The sequence below is a fragment of the Megalopta genalis genome, chromosome 6, assembly GCF_051020955.1.
Source record: "Megalopta genalis isolate 19385.01 chromosome 6, iyMegGena1_principal, whole genome shotgun sequence".
NCBI lineage: Eukaryota > Metazoa > Arthropoda > Insecta > Hymenoptera > Halictidae > Megalopta > Megalopta genalis.
In genome coordinates, this window is record NC_135018.1 from 17,095,359 (window position 1) to 17,111,023 (window position 15,665).

At 36.7% G+C, this 15,665-nt stretch overlaps 2 protein-coding genes across 8 annotated transcripts in view; one reads left to right on the forward strand and one right to left on the reverse strand.

Annotated features, from left to right (window-relative positions):
- The first annotated feature begins 36 nt into the window (after window positions 1–36).
- LOC117228123 (potassium/sodium hyperpolarization-activated cyclic nucleotide-gated channel 1) lies at window positions 37–7,639 on the forward strand. The gene is made up of 8 exons (XM_076522911.1): window positions 37–1,100; window positions 2,668–2,889; window positions 3,023–3,245; window positions 4,335–4,469; window positions 4,539–4,731; window positions 5,584–5,775; window positions 5,901–6,124; window positions 6,933–7,639. Exons 1-8 carry the CDS (start codon window positions 859–861, stop codon window positions 7,212–7,214), a joined length of 1,713 nt encoding a protein of 570 aa, XP_076379026.1. The 5' UTR covers window positions 37–858; the 3' UTR covers window positions 7,215–7,639.
- A 2,118-nt stretch (window positions 7,640–9,757) lies between these two features.
- Ppn (proteoglycan-like sulfated glycoprotein papilin) overlaps window positions 9,758–15,665 on the reverse strand; it is a 309,416-nt gene continuing 303,508 nt past the window's right edge. For all 7 annotated transcript variants that reach the window (XM_076523052.1, XM_076523051.1, XM_076523054.1 and 4 more), the window contains one exon: window positions 9,758–14,855. In XM_076523052.1, coding sequence (XP_076379167.1) covers window positions 14,653–14,855 — 203 coding nt within the window. In that variant the 3' untranslated portion in view covers window positions 9,758–14,652. The remainder of the gene's footprint in view (window positions 14,856–15,665) is intronic.

Here is a 15,665-nt window from a genome sequence, read left to right on the forward strand (position 1 = left end):
ACCGGTGCTCAATCCGCCAGCTTCAAATACGTGTTTCGCCGACGATGCATTAAGAGTTGTGAGATTTCAATTGAGAAAAACCGTGCAACAAGTAAAAAAAATAAAGTGTAGCCATCTCTTGGCACATATTCGTAGAAGGATTGAGGTAAAGACGCGTTACCTGATCGCCACCTTCGGAATTGACTGCGTCGACGTTGACTGTTCATTTCGGAACAATCTGTAACCTCGGGAAGTTTCAAAGATCTTCCGAAAATGTTTCGTTATTAGACTGCGGATCTCTGTGCAAAATGAAAAATTTTAAAACCTGAATTACAGCGAGCTGACGTAAAATAAAAAGTGTTTCTTGCTCAAGAGATGCGACAGATTGAAAATAACGCGCGTGACAGTATTCTTAAAGTCTTTTCACTGCTTCGTGTTTCATCTACACGACGTTGTCATAAAAGCGTGCAATCTATTCGTTAACATTCCGATGCCCGCAATTCATCCGTTTATTTCTGTATTTTTGTAATAAACCATACAATCTGGCTCGAAGAGTTTAACACTAAACCAACCACGGTCAAAATGTGACCGACTTTTATTTTACGATACTACAAACTTTGGAGACTTCTTCGTGGAAGATTATTGAATAAATTATATTATTGAAACAAGTCTCATAATTAAAACTTTACAAGATCCAAGTGAATTCTATCTTTTCACTCTTATGGGTCGATACACGCTAATCATCGTTACAGGTCGGTTGGTTTAGTGTTAAATTGACACGGAAAAGTGAGACACAAAAGCTGCACATGTTTCATTTTATTTTAGCGAATTCGATATACACACAAGTTGAAGGATTTATAAGAGGAACACCGGTGAAACATGGATATATCGGATCACAATTGCGATTTGAGAAGAAATTCGGATGACTTACGTTTGTCTCCCTCCATGGTGAAAGGCCAAAGGTTCACGTTTCAAGAAAAACTGAAGCGTATGTTCAATGTCAGCGTGAACACGCCAAAAACGCATCTGTACCTGGACAGTATGGCAGCCACGTTCGCCGAGGGCAGAAGACACGCTGCTCTTCCATATTGGTGGATCATCCACCCTTTCAGTCAATGGAAGTAAATGATCGATCATCAAAATATTTAGAAGAAAATACGTACACGGAGGTGGAGTCGCGTAACTGGCATACACCTTGAATAATTTTTAAAAGTCGTCGGAAGAAAGCAAATCGACCTTGAAAACTTAGAAACCTCTCCGCATGCAGGAAAAAAAAATTGATACGCTATCGTTTTCACCATTTGGAACGATCGGAGTTTTTGTATTTTATAACTTCTCATAAAACGCGTAATTACAAACCTATTTGAGACATCCAAGTTATGCGATTCATCCTGCACGTTTTTAATCTCAAAGTTGTTGCTATTACTTGCATAATAATTTATTTATGTATACATCATTAACGTTAATTGTACTAAGGTGTAAAAGTGACCGGTACATGTTGCGTTATAAAAATCGAATGTTTAAGAAGAAAAAGAGAGAAAAAACAACAATTCTCTTTCAACGGAGACAGCTTTACAATTTTAATAATTACGAAATAAGAATTGCGATACCGATTTATTATTTTATATTTATATTTATTAGAATTTCGACCGGATGTTATAATACTGATAATTATCATTTGCTTTATAAATTAAAGGATACGGATGTTTCCAGTTTCGTGAAATTTACCAAAACAGAGAAATTTATAACATAATAAGTTAATATTTCGATCGTCTTAACACTAGAACTACCGAGCCTTAGACGCAACTAATGTATATTGTTTTATAACAACGACAATATACAGGATGTCCTAAAAATGTCTCGCAATTCGGAAATGGCGGGTTCCTCGAATCATTTGAAGCAACTTTTTCCTTTACAAAAATGTTCTCCGAGGCACCGTTAACGAGTTATTAACGAAAAACAGTGACCAATAAGAATCGAGTACGGCTGACGCGAGGCGGCCCAGCGCACGAAGCCTAGTTCCGCTCATTGGCTCGGTCGCCTCGCGCCAGCTGAGCTCGCCTCTCATTGGTCACTGTTTTTCGCTAATAACTCGTTAACGGTGCCTCGGAGAACATTTTTGTAAAGGAAAATGTTGCTTCAAATGACCCGAGGAACCCGCCACTTTCGGATTGCGAGACATTTTTGGGACATCCTGTATTACATTTATTTAAACTTCTTTCTATTATTATATAAGCTTGTGATAATATAAGCTTATATAAATATAAGCTTGTGATAATATAAGCTTATATAAATATAAGCTTGTGATAATATAAGCTTATATAAATATAAGCTTGTGATAATATAAGTTTATATAAATATAAGCTTGTGATAATATAAGCTTATATAAATATAAGCTTAATATAATATAAGCTTATATAATATAATACAAGCTTATGATAATATAAGCTTGAGTGAAGAAACTTACCTAAATGTTCCTCGTAGAAACGTTTTTATAATATAAGAAATTGCGAAAGCACAAATGAAGAACCAGTCGTTTCGACTGGTTCAGGTAGTTCTAGTATTAAGTAGCATTGTTTGAATAGAGTTTCAGAAACTCTTGCTGAAGCGACTCTTTCCTTTCGCCTTTCATTTCGTTACAACTTCAGAAGAAAATCAGCAGCTGGTTAATAATTAATTAATTTATAGATTCATATGGGACATGATCATGTTGGTAGTGTACATGATCGCTTTTCTGACGATCCCATTTTATGTCTGCTACATCGTGATGAGCCACGACTCGATTCGACTAGACAACTTTAATATCCTCCTGTATGCTCTGTGCTGGGTGGACATAGCCATGACCTGTATAACTGGATACTACAACAAGAAGCAGATGCAAGTAGAATTGGACCCTCGGATGATAATAATGTGAGCACCATTGTTTTCTGCTACGACCGATTGAAAATTATACAGGGTGTCTGAAAGATATTGGGAACACCCGTTTCAATGAAACACAATATTTCAGGGACACCCTCCATGTTCTTTATGTTTTCCCACTTAGGCATTACTTTAATACATTTCTCATCTTGGATGTTGTCACATCCCTGCCGTGGGACTACATTACTCTGTCGTGGCGGTATCTTCCAGGACATAATTCTAGCTTGATCATCATTCTGGTGAACCTGTTACCACTTTTGAAACTTTTCCGCTACCCCCATATGATTAACAATCTCTTCGAATTGTTCACGGTAAGATGTCGATATGAATTGTTTAACTATTTATACGTCAACCATTGTTGTAAGCTTTCCTTCTGTTCTATAAGCGTTTAGGCTTTCTGCGAAATTAATTAACGATTAGACTTTGAATGTTTATGCAAGCGCATATTTTTATAGGAAATACTTTGACGATAAGTTGTAAAAATCCTTAACGTGACTGGGTTCTTATACGAGTTCGTAATTATTGCAAAACGTTTTCCTATTTAATACTTAAATTTTGCATTCTTTCAACGTCGATCTAATATATTTGAATTTAAATCTAAATATATATTTATTATCTATTCAAATTTAATCTAAAATATTTGAAGTAAAATATTATTTCAAATATTTAACATCTATTTAAATTTAATCGAAAATATTTGAATTGAAATATTACTTCGAATATTTAACATCTATTTAAATTTAATTGAAAATATTTGAATTGAAATATTACTTCGAATATTTAACGTCTATTTAAATTTAATCGAAAACATTTGAATTGAAATATTACTTCGAATATTTAACATCTATTTAAATTTAATCGAAAACGTTTGAATTGAAATATTACTTCGAATATTTAACATCTATTTAAATTTAATCGAAAATATTTGAATTGAAATATTACTTCGAATATTTAACATCTATTTAAATTTAATCGAAAATATTTGAATTGAAATATTACTTCGAATATTTAACATCTATTTAAATTTAATCGAAAATATTTGAATTGAAATATTACTTCGAATATTTAACATCTATTTAAATTTAATCGAAAATATTTGAATTGAAATATTACTTCGAATATTTAACATCTATTTAAATTTAATCGAAAATATTTGAATTGAAATATTACTTCGAATATTTAACATCTATTTAAATTTAATCGAAAATATTTGAATTGAAATATTACTTCAAATATTTAACATCTATTTAAATTTAATCGAAAATATTTGAATTGAAATATTACTTTAAATATTTAACATCTATTTAAATTTAATCGAAAACATTTGAATTGAAATATTACTTCGAATATTTAACATCTATTTAAATTTAATCGAAAATATTTGAATTGAAATATTATTCTAAATATTATTATAAGATCTAGCGCTTCTATTCCAGTATTTGGGGGTGATGCACCTGTACTATGAAGTGTTCACAACGGTATTACTGGCTATATACATTATGTTCTGGAGTGCCTGTCTCAGCTATCTAATCCCAGCACTAATGTTACACGTGACCAACACCACGCCCGAAGTACATACGTCGTTGTCGATGCAATTCGAAATTAGACAGCTGTTGCTTACGCACGATTTGTGACTGCAGGACTGCGAGGAGTGTTGGATGACAGGGCTGGATCACGTCGACATCGGCCACAGGTTCCAGCACGCGTTCTTCATGGTTGTCGAGAAGGTTTCAACCAGTGGCTACGGCTTGTACATACCTGTTACAGATGGACACCTTATACTGAGCAGCTTTCTCATGATAATGGGCAGAATAATCGATTGCTACATCGTAGGTGAATCTTCGATCCATGAAAACTCACTTGAACAAATTTAACAATTGACGCCGTCCAACTAATTTTCATGTCGGCCGAATTCTCAGCATTAAGAATTTCTTATGCTTCAGCCCCTAACAGTTGTATGAATGATTCTCGCGTGGGATGATTCTGTAGATTCTTCCAAATAGATTCTTTTGTAACATTGCAAACGTTTGAACGCGCTCAGAAATATTTGGACATGACGAGACGCTTTTTTGCAACAATATTATTCTGCGGTGTGACCCAAAAGTCATTCGCAATCGGGAAACGAGGGGTTCCTGAGGTCATTTGAAGTAACTTTTTCCTTCGCGAAAATGCAATCCGCGGCTTTGTTTACGAGATATCAACGAAAAACAGTGACCAATGAGGGACAAGATTTGGCTGGCGCCAGGCGGTCGAGCCAATCAGCGGAACTGTGCTTCGTCCGCTCATTGGCTCTCGCCAATCTCATTGGTCACTGTTTTTTCGTTAATAACTCGTAAACGAAACAGCGGATTGCATTCGCGCTAAAAAAAAAGTTACTTAAAATGACCTCAGCAACCCCTCATTTCCCGATTGCGAGTGACTTTTGGGACGCCCTGTATTTTCGAGACGTACGTTAACGTTCGTTATTGGACTGCGGATCATTACGAAGATTCTCATTTCATACGTCATTTTACGAAAATTCGAGTTAAAGGAAAGTTTCCTTCGCCAGCTAAAAAGATCGGTCGTAAGAAGAAAAGAAAATTGTTATTGGACCGTTGTTATACGTTATATCGCGGACAGTAAAAGTCCGCGGTGTTATTCGAATACTAATTCGTGTTGTCACGCATCGATTGAATGTTGTTACAGTGATGCTGATTCAAATAAAAGCGTTAGCGAGCCAGTCGAAGTCGAAGTTCCACGAGATCATAAACCAAGTGATCGCTTACACGATACAGAAACAGTTGCCCACGCACATGAAGAATCGCCTTCTGAATTACTATAGGCATCGATTTCGTTACAGCTATTTCCGCGAGAAGTCGATATTGGTAAATCTCTCAGGTGATCGAGAAATCTAACTTTAAAGAAATATCGAACGGCGGTGACTGAACTTCTTCGAAGTTCATTTAACGTTCTTACGCGAATGAATCATTATCGAATGAACTACGATGCTCTGTAATTTTCAGAGCAACTACGAATGGAAATCGCGTTCCAATCGAATCACCGTTTGGTCGAGAACGTCGCAATTTTCAGGGCGATGCCGAAACACGTGTTGCGATCGATAGTACGAAATTTGAAGTTCGAGTTATATTTGCCGAACGATGTGATAGTGAAAGCTGGAGCCCACGGGGACTGCATGTTTTTCATATCCGCTGGAACTGTCGCTGTTTTAACGCCGACTGGAAAAGAGGTGAACAGCAATTTAAAATTGTTGAACAATTGGAGAAGCAAAATAAATTTGCTCAACCAAGTGTATGACAAATTTGAAACAAATACGAAACGGCAAACTCAATTGCGTTTGTTAAGATCGGATCCAGGGACTATTTACAATATAAAAATAATATACAGGGTGTCCCAAAAATGTCTCGCAATCCGGAAATGGCGGGTTCCTCGGATCATTTGAAGCAACTTCTTCCTTTACAAAAATGTTCTCCGAGGCACCGTTAACGAGTTATTAACGAAAAACAGTGACCAATAAGAATCGAGTACGGCTGACGCGAGACGGCCCAGCGAACCAGCGCACGAAGCCCAGTTCCGCTCATTGGCTCGGTCGCCTCGCGCCAGCTGAGCTGGGATTCGACCGCCTCGACCGCTGGCGCCGTTGGCTCGGTCGCCTCGCGCCAGCCGAGCTCGCCTCACATTGGTCACTCTTTTTCGTTAATAACTCGTTAATGGTGTCTCGGCGAAAATTTTCGTAAAGGAAAAATTTGCTTCAAATGACCTAAGGAATCCACCACTTTCGGATTGCGACACTCTATATACTTATTCATATTCTTGACCATTTATATTTCAAAATATGGTAATTTTAAGTTTAAAAATCTCGAAGTCACCATTTTGCTGGCTCTTGTCCAGTATTATTCTTATAATAATAATACAATGCGAGTTGCTGTAATAATTTTCAATGTGTAAATGCAAGATGTATTCATAGCTGAATAATTATCATCAACTTTAGCAAAAAAAAAAAAGAGAACGATTGAAAACGGAATAATGATCTATAGATCTGTCACTTGGACGACGGAGCCCATTTCGGCGAGGTGGCATTGCTCGTGCCAGATCAACGAAGAGTCGCGAGCGTGATCGCGATCGAGGTGTGCGAGGTGTATCGTTTGGATCGTAAAGATTTCCGGAAGTGCATCGCCGTGCACACGGAATTGTTTGCAAAACTCGAAGAAATCGCTTCGGAGAGGATCCAGAGGGCTGTAGACATCGAGGAACAGCATAAACGATACTTGTTGCGTAATTCTTCGCATGATCAACCACGTCGGCTATCTATCGAGTGAACGTCATTGAACAGTTGTAACATTTCAAATGATAGTAATTTATTGACTGTTCAGTTTTGATTTCACTATGCGACACGTTATGAAAACATAGTAATATTTTGCGTCATTGAACAGTTGTAACATTTCAAATGATAGTAATTTATTGACTGTTCAGTTTTGGTTTCACTATGCGACACGTTATGAAAACATAGTAATATTTTGCGTCATTGAACAGTTGTAACATTTCAAATGATAGTAATTTATTGACTGTTCAGTTTTGATTTCACTATGCGACGCGTTATGAAAACATAGTAATATTTTGCGTTAACTTAGGAAATATTGTAATTAAAAAAAAACTACGCAGCATTTGAAACAAGCTTGATGTGCAATTGAAAAAAAATAATGTTAAGGAGATTGAAATGTTAATAAATGAGTTATTTCTAAGATGTTGATGATATTTAAAATGGACGACATTAATTAACACTATCATGAAAACTATCATAAATATCCCACTAAAAAATTAGAGTTCCTCTTAGGAAGTATAATATTTCGTTATCCTACGACAGTTTATCCTACAGACTCTGGTAGAAATCGTTTTATACAAATTAGGGTAAACTAGCGTAAATTTCTTCCAATCAAGAAATTTTTCCAAGCTTTAGAGATACTAATACTAATTTTCTCAAGTACTAATACTGAAAATTAGATGTTAAAATTTGAAACTCAGTATAGATTAGTGTACCGTTAAAAAGTGTAATTGACAACTCTGACGTCTGAGAAACAAAATAATGACCGAGTAGATTGTTTAACCATATATTTAAGGATCTTATATATTATTATTGTCCATACATTATATAGTAGCATTCCTTTATGTCTACCTTTATTTTATATATAATTATATATATATTAATATTATTATATTATATTATTATTTGATATTGTTATATTATTATATTATATTATACTATTTTAATCATTACCTAAGATACTTACAATTACAAATACACTCACTAACATCTTTAGCACTGTCGCAATAATCCATGCACGTACAGATAATACACTTGGAGATATGAATAAGTGATTAATTTATAGTTTCATTCTTCATCATATGTCTGTCTCGTTTTCTTTCTACCTTTTTGGCAATTCTCTTTCCCGTAAAACGCTAGAACCTTCGTTGGTATTCGCAGCGATGATCGCGGGTATCGTTTTACATTTAAAAATTAATCTACAAACTCTACCTAGCGATCGTAGAAAACTAATCACTGACAATGTTTCGGTGTCGTCGAAATTGGGAAAAGGGAAGGATCGGTGAGAGTTTCTATTCGATTGTACGCGAGGTGTGTTCCACGTTGTTATTGTTGTTGTTGTTGTTGCTGTCGTTATTGTTGTTATTCTTGAAGTTCTTGTTGTTGTTATCTAGTCTTACCCTACGGGAATCAAAGGGGAAGTTCAAGCTCCAGAAAACGATTCTTCAATTCCTCGGACAATTGTCCGTTACATATCCTAGAACGGTTCTCAAGACGGTTACAGCGCGAAGTTCGTAACGTAATCGCTGCACGGAGTCCCTTGTAAAAATTACATTTACGCTATGGGAATTTATATTTACATTAGAAATCGAAGGTTGACGCGAGCCTAGCTGATCTAATCGATTCGCTATTAAAACACCGGAACTGTTCGGGTAACTCGGACTACTTGGAACGCGCGAACAGTTCCATTGTAACTATTACTAATCGTTGATCCAATTTAGCAATTTCGATTGTGTATTGTACTGCCCTTCCGGCGATAGTGTGCCGTCGACAAAAATTTCGAAGTTACAGGCTGATTCTAGTAAACGGCACATTAAATAGAATTGGAGGAGTACAATTGATTGAATTGTTGATTCGATGACAAATCTACCTAATTTGTTTCAATTTATACGGTTAACACGTTCCGTGCCGAGCTTTTTTTACTCGAATCTTCACACTTTGATATTTTACTAAAACTTGATGTATTACGTGCAATTATTAATTCTCGTACACGTAACAACGTAACAAAAACTTATCAACGCCCATTCTTGCGGTGGAAATTGATTCTTCGGTTCTAAATTTCTTGTAAACAATTTGTTCAGTTCACTAAGTAAACACGCAAGCGTGTACCATCGATGGTACACGTGGCACGGCACGTGTTAACAGAGATTTAGAAACGGTACAATATTTCCTTCCTTATTCCTCGCGTCTCTGCGGATCTTTCTTCGTCCTATAAAATCTTCGGTGATAGTTTGTCAACATTTCAAAATTGTCTTCCGCTCGGAGACGATACTCGACGAATTATAAATTTCCGCCGTCAAAATATTCTAGCGCGAAATTTCCAAGTGTAATTCAATCTCCTAGCCCACGAAAAAACACAGATGAAACAATTCAAGAACTATACTTGTTCGCGAAGTATTCGAAAGTATGATCGCTAAGTACTATTCTGCTCTGCCCGTGGTTAAAGCTTCGGTGTATAATTTGATTCTACGAAGAGATTTGACCTTAACATTTTCAGAAACTTCGGTTCGCAAAAGGTTGAAAAACAGTAGGCGGTATAAATCGATTGTTCTTTCCAGTATTTAATATATAATTGAATAATTTGGAGAAGACCTTTGTCCGCAAGGGGGTTGAGAAATAAGATCGAATATAATAACAAGATCGGTACAGATTGGCATACAGTTTCATTCTTCGAGGAACATATTTTTAGTTACTTGTAAAAGGTTTAGTTATTTGTAAAAATATACGAGGGGTTGAGGAAAGATTGAAACGAGAATACTGTCGACCGTACACTGTCAAGGGAAGGTAGTAGAACGGATTCCCGAAAGGGCGACGTGTCAAACTATCGAACGACCATCCACGATCATTTCCACGAACATCGATCTCTCGACCAGGAGAATTTCGCCGGCCCGTAGTCAAGATATGTTTGTCAACGATTAATACGTATATAGCGAGAATTATATACATCTCTAGTGTAAACGGTTGAGTGGGTGTACAGGGGATTTTGTATACTTAAAATCACACGGTAGAAATATAAATTATTTCCTATTAGAATAAAGAGGATCATCTACTGAAGTTCGACGTACACGCGAGCTGTGCGTAATAAAACTCGGTTCTTTCATCCCTTCGATTCGAGAGACAACACGGATTAAGATATAGGCTCAGCTACGCCCCGATACGCCGGTAAATTATGTAAACTATTTATACATTCGCTAGACAGTCGGTGCCGTTGCGTTACAACACATATCCGTTCGAGTCGTGTAAATATCTAGTTTGGTCAGATCTAGAGGAGTACGGAGGAGAAGAGCACTCAATATTCCGTTCGCAATTCGTCCGGACGATTATTCCCCCGAAATATACTATACCCTAGAAACACATGAAACGCTTTCGTCGATATGCTTTCTTTCGGCTCTGCACGGTCGTACACGATTGTCCTGATTACGAAAATTGTCACGCTCTCGCGATCAAACCGACCGATTTATCTTCGAACAGCTACAGCAATTTTTATAATTTACGAATTTATTTGTGTATATTTCTCTTTTTTTTTTAAACACGAGCTTATATATTACAAACGAATTTATTTTCTATCATCTTTCTTATAAACCTGTTCCGCGTACCTGTTCCTTTATACTGCATAATATATTAAAACTTATACTCTATACATATACTTTATACTATAACATGTAATAAGTTTGTTTTTATATTTTGAATCGTTTTAGGTAAAACTGCACACTTATCTAAAAGTTTACAGCGAGATTAAAGCTAAACAGACACAATAATACGTTGCTACAATATAATTACACATTAATAAGTTCGATGCTGATATATCTTATAAACGGTTCTCAAAATTTCTTTGAATTACCAACCAACGAATCCGCCAACGAATCTTTCAATAATAACGGCAATTTTGATCATGATCCGATCGTGTTCGCTGAAGCAATTCAACAATTTCTTTTAGGATAACGCGAACGTGTCGAAAATCAGTCGATCGAAACGGTATCGTTGAAATAAATGCTACGGAGACTTGCGTTCGAACTTTTTACAGTCGTGAAGTATTTCCAGTTTTCTCCGAGCGATCTCAGAATTTTGGATCGCGAAAGCGTCAAGTATAAAAAATGATAGCAATCGACGGGGGAAAATCAAGTTCGGAGGAACCCGTCCGCGAGACTCGCCTCTGGTATGAACAATCGTCCTCTACGTACAATATACATGAAACAGTATCCGCCAGTAAATAGATATTTAGCGCTCTTTCCCCGACCACTTTCGAAAGGGCGTCTAATAAGGCACTGTCATTTACTGTGACTGAAACGATAAGATGAAAGAGGTATGCACATCCCTACACGGTTCCGTGAATTCTTTTTATCCATTCGATTCGAATCGAGTGAGACTTACGCTTACAATTTATAAATGCTTTTGGTACCTTTCCCTTCGGAATCCTTGATATGCTACGGTGCTACTGATATTTTCTGTCGGCGTTCGGAACTGAGAGCTCGCATCGATCTGTTCTAACTTCCCTTTATGCGGCGATCGCAACAAATATATTCTACGGAGAAGATCGGCAGAATAATAAATCGTGAATAAAATCTATAAAGATGTGAATCGATTTTCTTCATCAGCTGTTGTGTTCATAGTAAACTGATTTATTTTCTAAATATACTTTAGCAGAATAAAACGTAAATAATACTTGAAACGTGCCAATTCAGTCAATTCCGTTATTCAGCTGTCATTCGTAATTAGTTGATTTATTCTGTAAATATTATGCGACGGACAGAATAAACAATTTCGTAAAAGAAGATACGATCTTCTCGTCCATTATTCATCGGCGAAATAGTTAATTTTCTTAAAACGACCGAGAGAATAAATTCCTCGTTCGAGTATCCCCAAGCAATTTTTGAATAATTTGCTTGGAAGTTATCATCTATCTCTACGGTAAGTGGACAATATCTTGGAGAAAGAACACTTGTAAAATTGTCGTCGGAAGCTAGCGACAGAAGTTAATTGGAGCTCTCACTGCCGGATGCCTGGGGTTCACGATAGACGATACAGCGTATATAGTAACAGTATAGTAGTTAACATTACGATTAAAATGTTCAGGAACAAATATATAAATGCAACACGTTAATATGACCATGTGACGCGGTTTGAGCGCTACAGAACTGATCGTACAGATGTCGGCGAGCAATCGTGCGCAAAGATGCAACGCAAACGGGTGCAAGATAAAAGCCCGGGATATGTTCTGCTGTCTCATTGCGTTGTATTCGCCGTGCGTTATATCGCCGATAGTTACGTCAAGCGAATGAGAAACTGCGAAATCGACGTTGCACCTTCGCGAAACAGTGTCGCTCGATTGCGATCGCGAACTATTTGGCGGCAGCGCCTGCTATATACGGCAATAGGTTCGAATATATCGAATAAGGAATAAGTGATAACAGTATCATAGAGTATATAAATGGCATATTGCGTAACAAACTATTTATATTGTACAACGTAACGTGCGTATATGCTTCATACAAATAGGTACAAGTTCTCCACCTCATCTCCCGTTCGTCTCTTCGCGCATGCGTCTTCGAATGAGTACAAAAAAAAGAAATAATATTAATAATAATAATAATAATAATAGTGTTTAAAAAGAAAATAAAACGGAGGAGATAAGAAAGGATGGAGAAACGCGGATTCTTAACTTATCGTTAGCGTGCTAAGCGCGAGAGAACACGAGCTCCGCGGGATCTACAGCGACATTTTCTTGTTCCCATGACACGTTGTCCAACGGAGTCGCTGACTTGCACCACGATGCACAAATTGGTCGCGGTTGCTGATTACCGGCGCATCGTTGTTGCATTCTCTTCATTCTATATCTGACAAACTACTGCGACCGCTACGATTTTGTTCAGCACGTCGACTGCTTTGCGAATGAATTTCTCCACGTGTTCACCGTTTATTCTATTTTTTTTTTTGGAAATCTGAGTGTTAGACGAAAATAGTTGCAATTTCAAATAGTAGAAAGATTAACAGAGTTATCGAATGTCAATGTATTATTTTGAATCTATTGAAATGGTTATACAAAGAATGAACTTGCTATTTAGTTTCTATTTCTTGCAACCGACACATGGACAATTTTTATTTTGCATATAGTGAGAAATGTTCAGTTTTATTTACATCCTGCTACTTGAAATTGATGCAGAAAAGAATATTGGCACATTGGTTTCAATTTATTTCAAGTATTAAAAGAAGAAATTTTGTATTTCAATAAAAAGAAAAATTCTCATTGCATCGTTATTTATTGAAAACGTTATAAGGAATAAATATTTATTTAATTGCTGTTTCATGCAACTGATACAGACAATTTTTAGTTTAAAACTCCTCGGTGATTACTGCTCGATCCATAGTGCAGTTGATGAACTATGTTATGTTAACGACACTCGTTAATCACCGATTGCAGTCAACGTGAAAAACAGGAGGAACGTCTCAAACGTAGTTGAAATAAAACAATTATTGCATGATCGTAACAAGATGTATCCACAAATAGAGAAAACGCGATGTACAGAGTTCACGCCTCGTCGAAATTTTGATTGACGCTAGAATGAGCCAAGCGGTAAAAGCGACTCGATGAAAAATTTATATAAAAACCGCAAGACCGTCTTCATAAAAACTTCTCCCCAATATATGAATACCTTTAACAATTTCTTTCGAAACTACCATCGAGACAAAATTTTGCAAATGAATCGTTTTCATCGTTCCACTAAATCTACCGTTAAATTAAACATGCCGTTGCACACATCGGATGCATTATTGCACCAGCGATTAAATCGAGAGCACAGGAAACGATTTACACCAACCCCTAATCTTTCTCCAACGCCTTTCCCTATCGATAAATCAACGCTATCTCTCATCTCGATCATGCAACGTCAGCATTACGGTCCCTCAAGGTCGAGAAAATGCGGTCTACAGTGTTTCCTTCATCAAATATGCCTCGTTCAAATCCGGGAATGCAATCCCAGCGCCGGAAATCGACTTGGTCAACATCAATGAAAGGAGGATAAGAGAAGAGGGGAGAGTGTGGAGGTCCGTTTCCGGTTCTCCTACCCCTCGGATAGTTATTTATCCCGCCTAATATGGCTTCGACCGACTAGGATTCAGCGTCAGATCGTATATACATGGATGACAAAGCCTCGAAAGAGACAGCGACGAAGATCAGGGAACCTCGCTGTTGCTTAACATATCTTAAGATACCTATGTATAGACGTTCTAAGGCTTTGGCAGTGAGTTAAACGTCGATTGCGGGGCGTGCTCGAGAGACGGCTCTTGATCTCGATAGCCGTTGACCCCTTGAACCCCCTTGCAAACACGTTCGCGTAGTTTCGTGTCCCCTCGATTATTAAGTTGATGTACCCGCCGAATCTTGGTCGGTGATCGTCGTCGGTGGACCAGAGCACACTATTAACACTAGGTCCTCGGTCTTAGACCAGCGACTTCAGGATGTGACGTCGCCTCCTTAACGAGTTGGTTAAATGGGCCCCCCTGGGCGGCAATTGGCCAGCCTCTGTGCACGAACGGCAGCAGAACTTCGCGTAGTACTTGTGCGTGCAGTACTTGGACTTCACGATCAGCCCGCAGTTCGCGAAGAACGCGTTGTCCTGGCAATTCGGGTGGATGAAGATTCCTGGAAGAAGAGAAGACGAATTGTTAGCGCGACTTCTGTTGACGAGACTACTTCTTTCTTCTGAAGTTGTAACGAAATGAAAGGCGAGAGGAAAGAGTCGCTTCAGCAAGAGTTTCTGAAACTCTATTCAAACAATGCTACTTAACACTAGAACTACCCGAACCAGTCGAAACGACTGGTTCTTCATTTGTGCTTTCGCAATTCCTTATATTATAAAAACGTTTCTACGAGAAACATTTAGGTAAGTTTCTTCACTCAAGCTTATATATTATCATAAGCTTGTATTATATTATATAAGCTTATATTATATTAAGCTTATATTTATATAAGCTTATATTATCACAAGCTTATATTTATATAAGCTTATATTATCACAAGCTTATATTTATATAAGCTTATATTATCACAAGCTTATATTTATATAAACTTATATTATCACAAGCTTATATTTATATAAACTTATATTATCACAAGCTTATATTTATATAAGCTTATATTATCACAAGCTTATATTTATATAAACTTATATTATCACAAGCTTATATTTATATAAGCTTATATTATCACAAGCTTATATTTATATAAGCTTATATTATCACAAGCTTATATTTATATAAACTTATATTATCACAAGCTTATATTTATATAAGCTTATATTATCACAAGCTTATATTTATATAAACTTATATTATCACAAGCTTATATTTATATAAGCTTATATTATCACAAGCTTATATTATAATAGAAAGAAGTTTAAATAGATGTAATACAGAGTGTCCCAAAAATGTCTCGCAATCCGAAAGTGGCGGG

What these genes read in the sequence shown, in the direction of transcription:
- LOC117228123 (XM_076522911.1), top strand. Translation starts at nt 859, where the DNA reads ATGGATATATCGGATCACAATTGCGATTTGAGAAGAAATTCGGATGAC. An exon ending in TGACCAACACCACGCCCGAA is followed by an intron (nt 4,470 to 4,538) that starts GTACATACGTCG and finishes TTGTGACTGCAG; the next exon opens with GACTGCGAGGAGTGTTGGAT. An exon ending in AATCGATTGCTACATCGTAG is followed by an intron (nt 4,732 to 5,583) that starts GTGAATCTTCGA and finishes ATGTTGTTACAG; the next exon opens with TGATGCTGATTCAAATAAAA.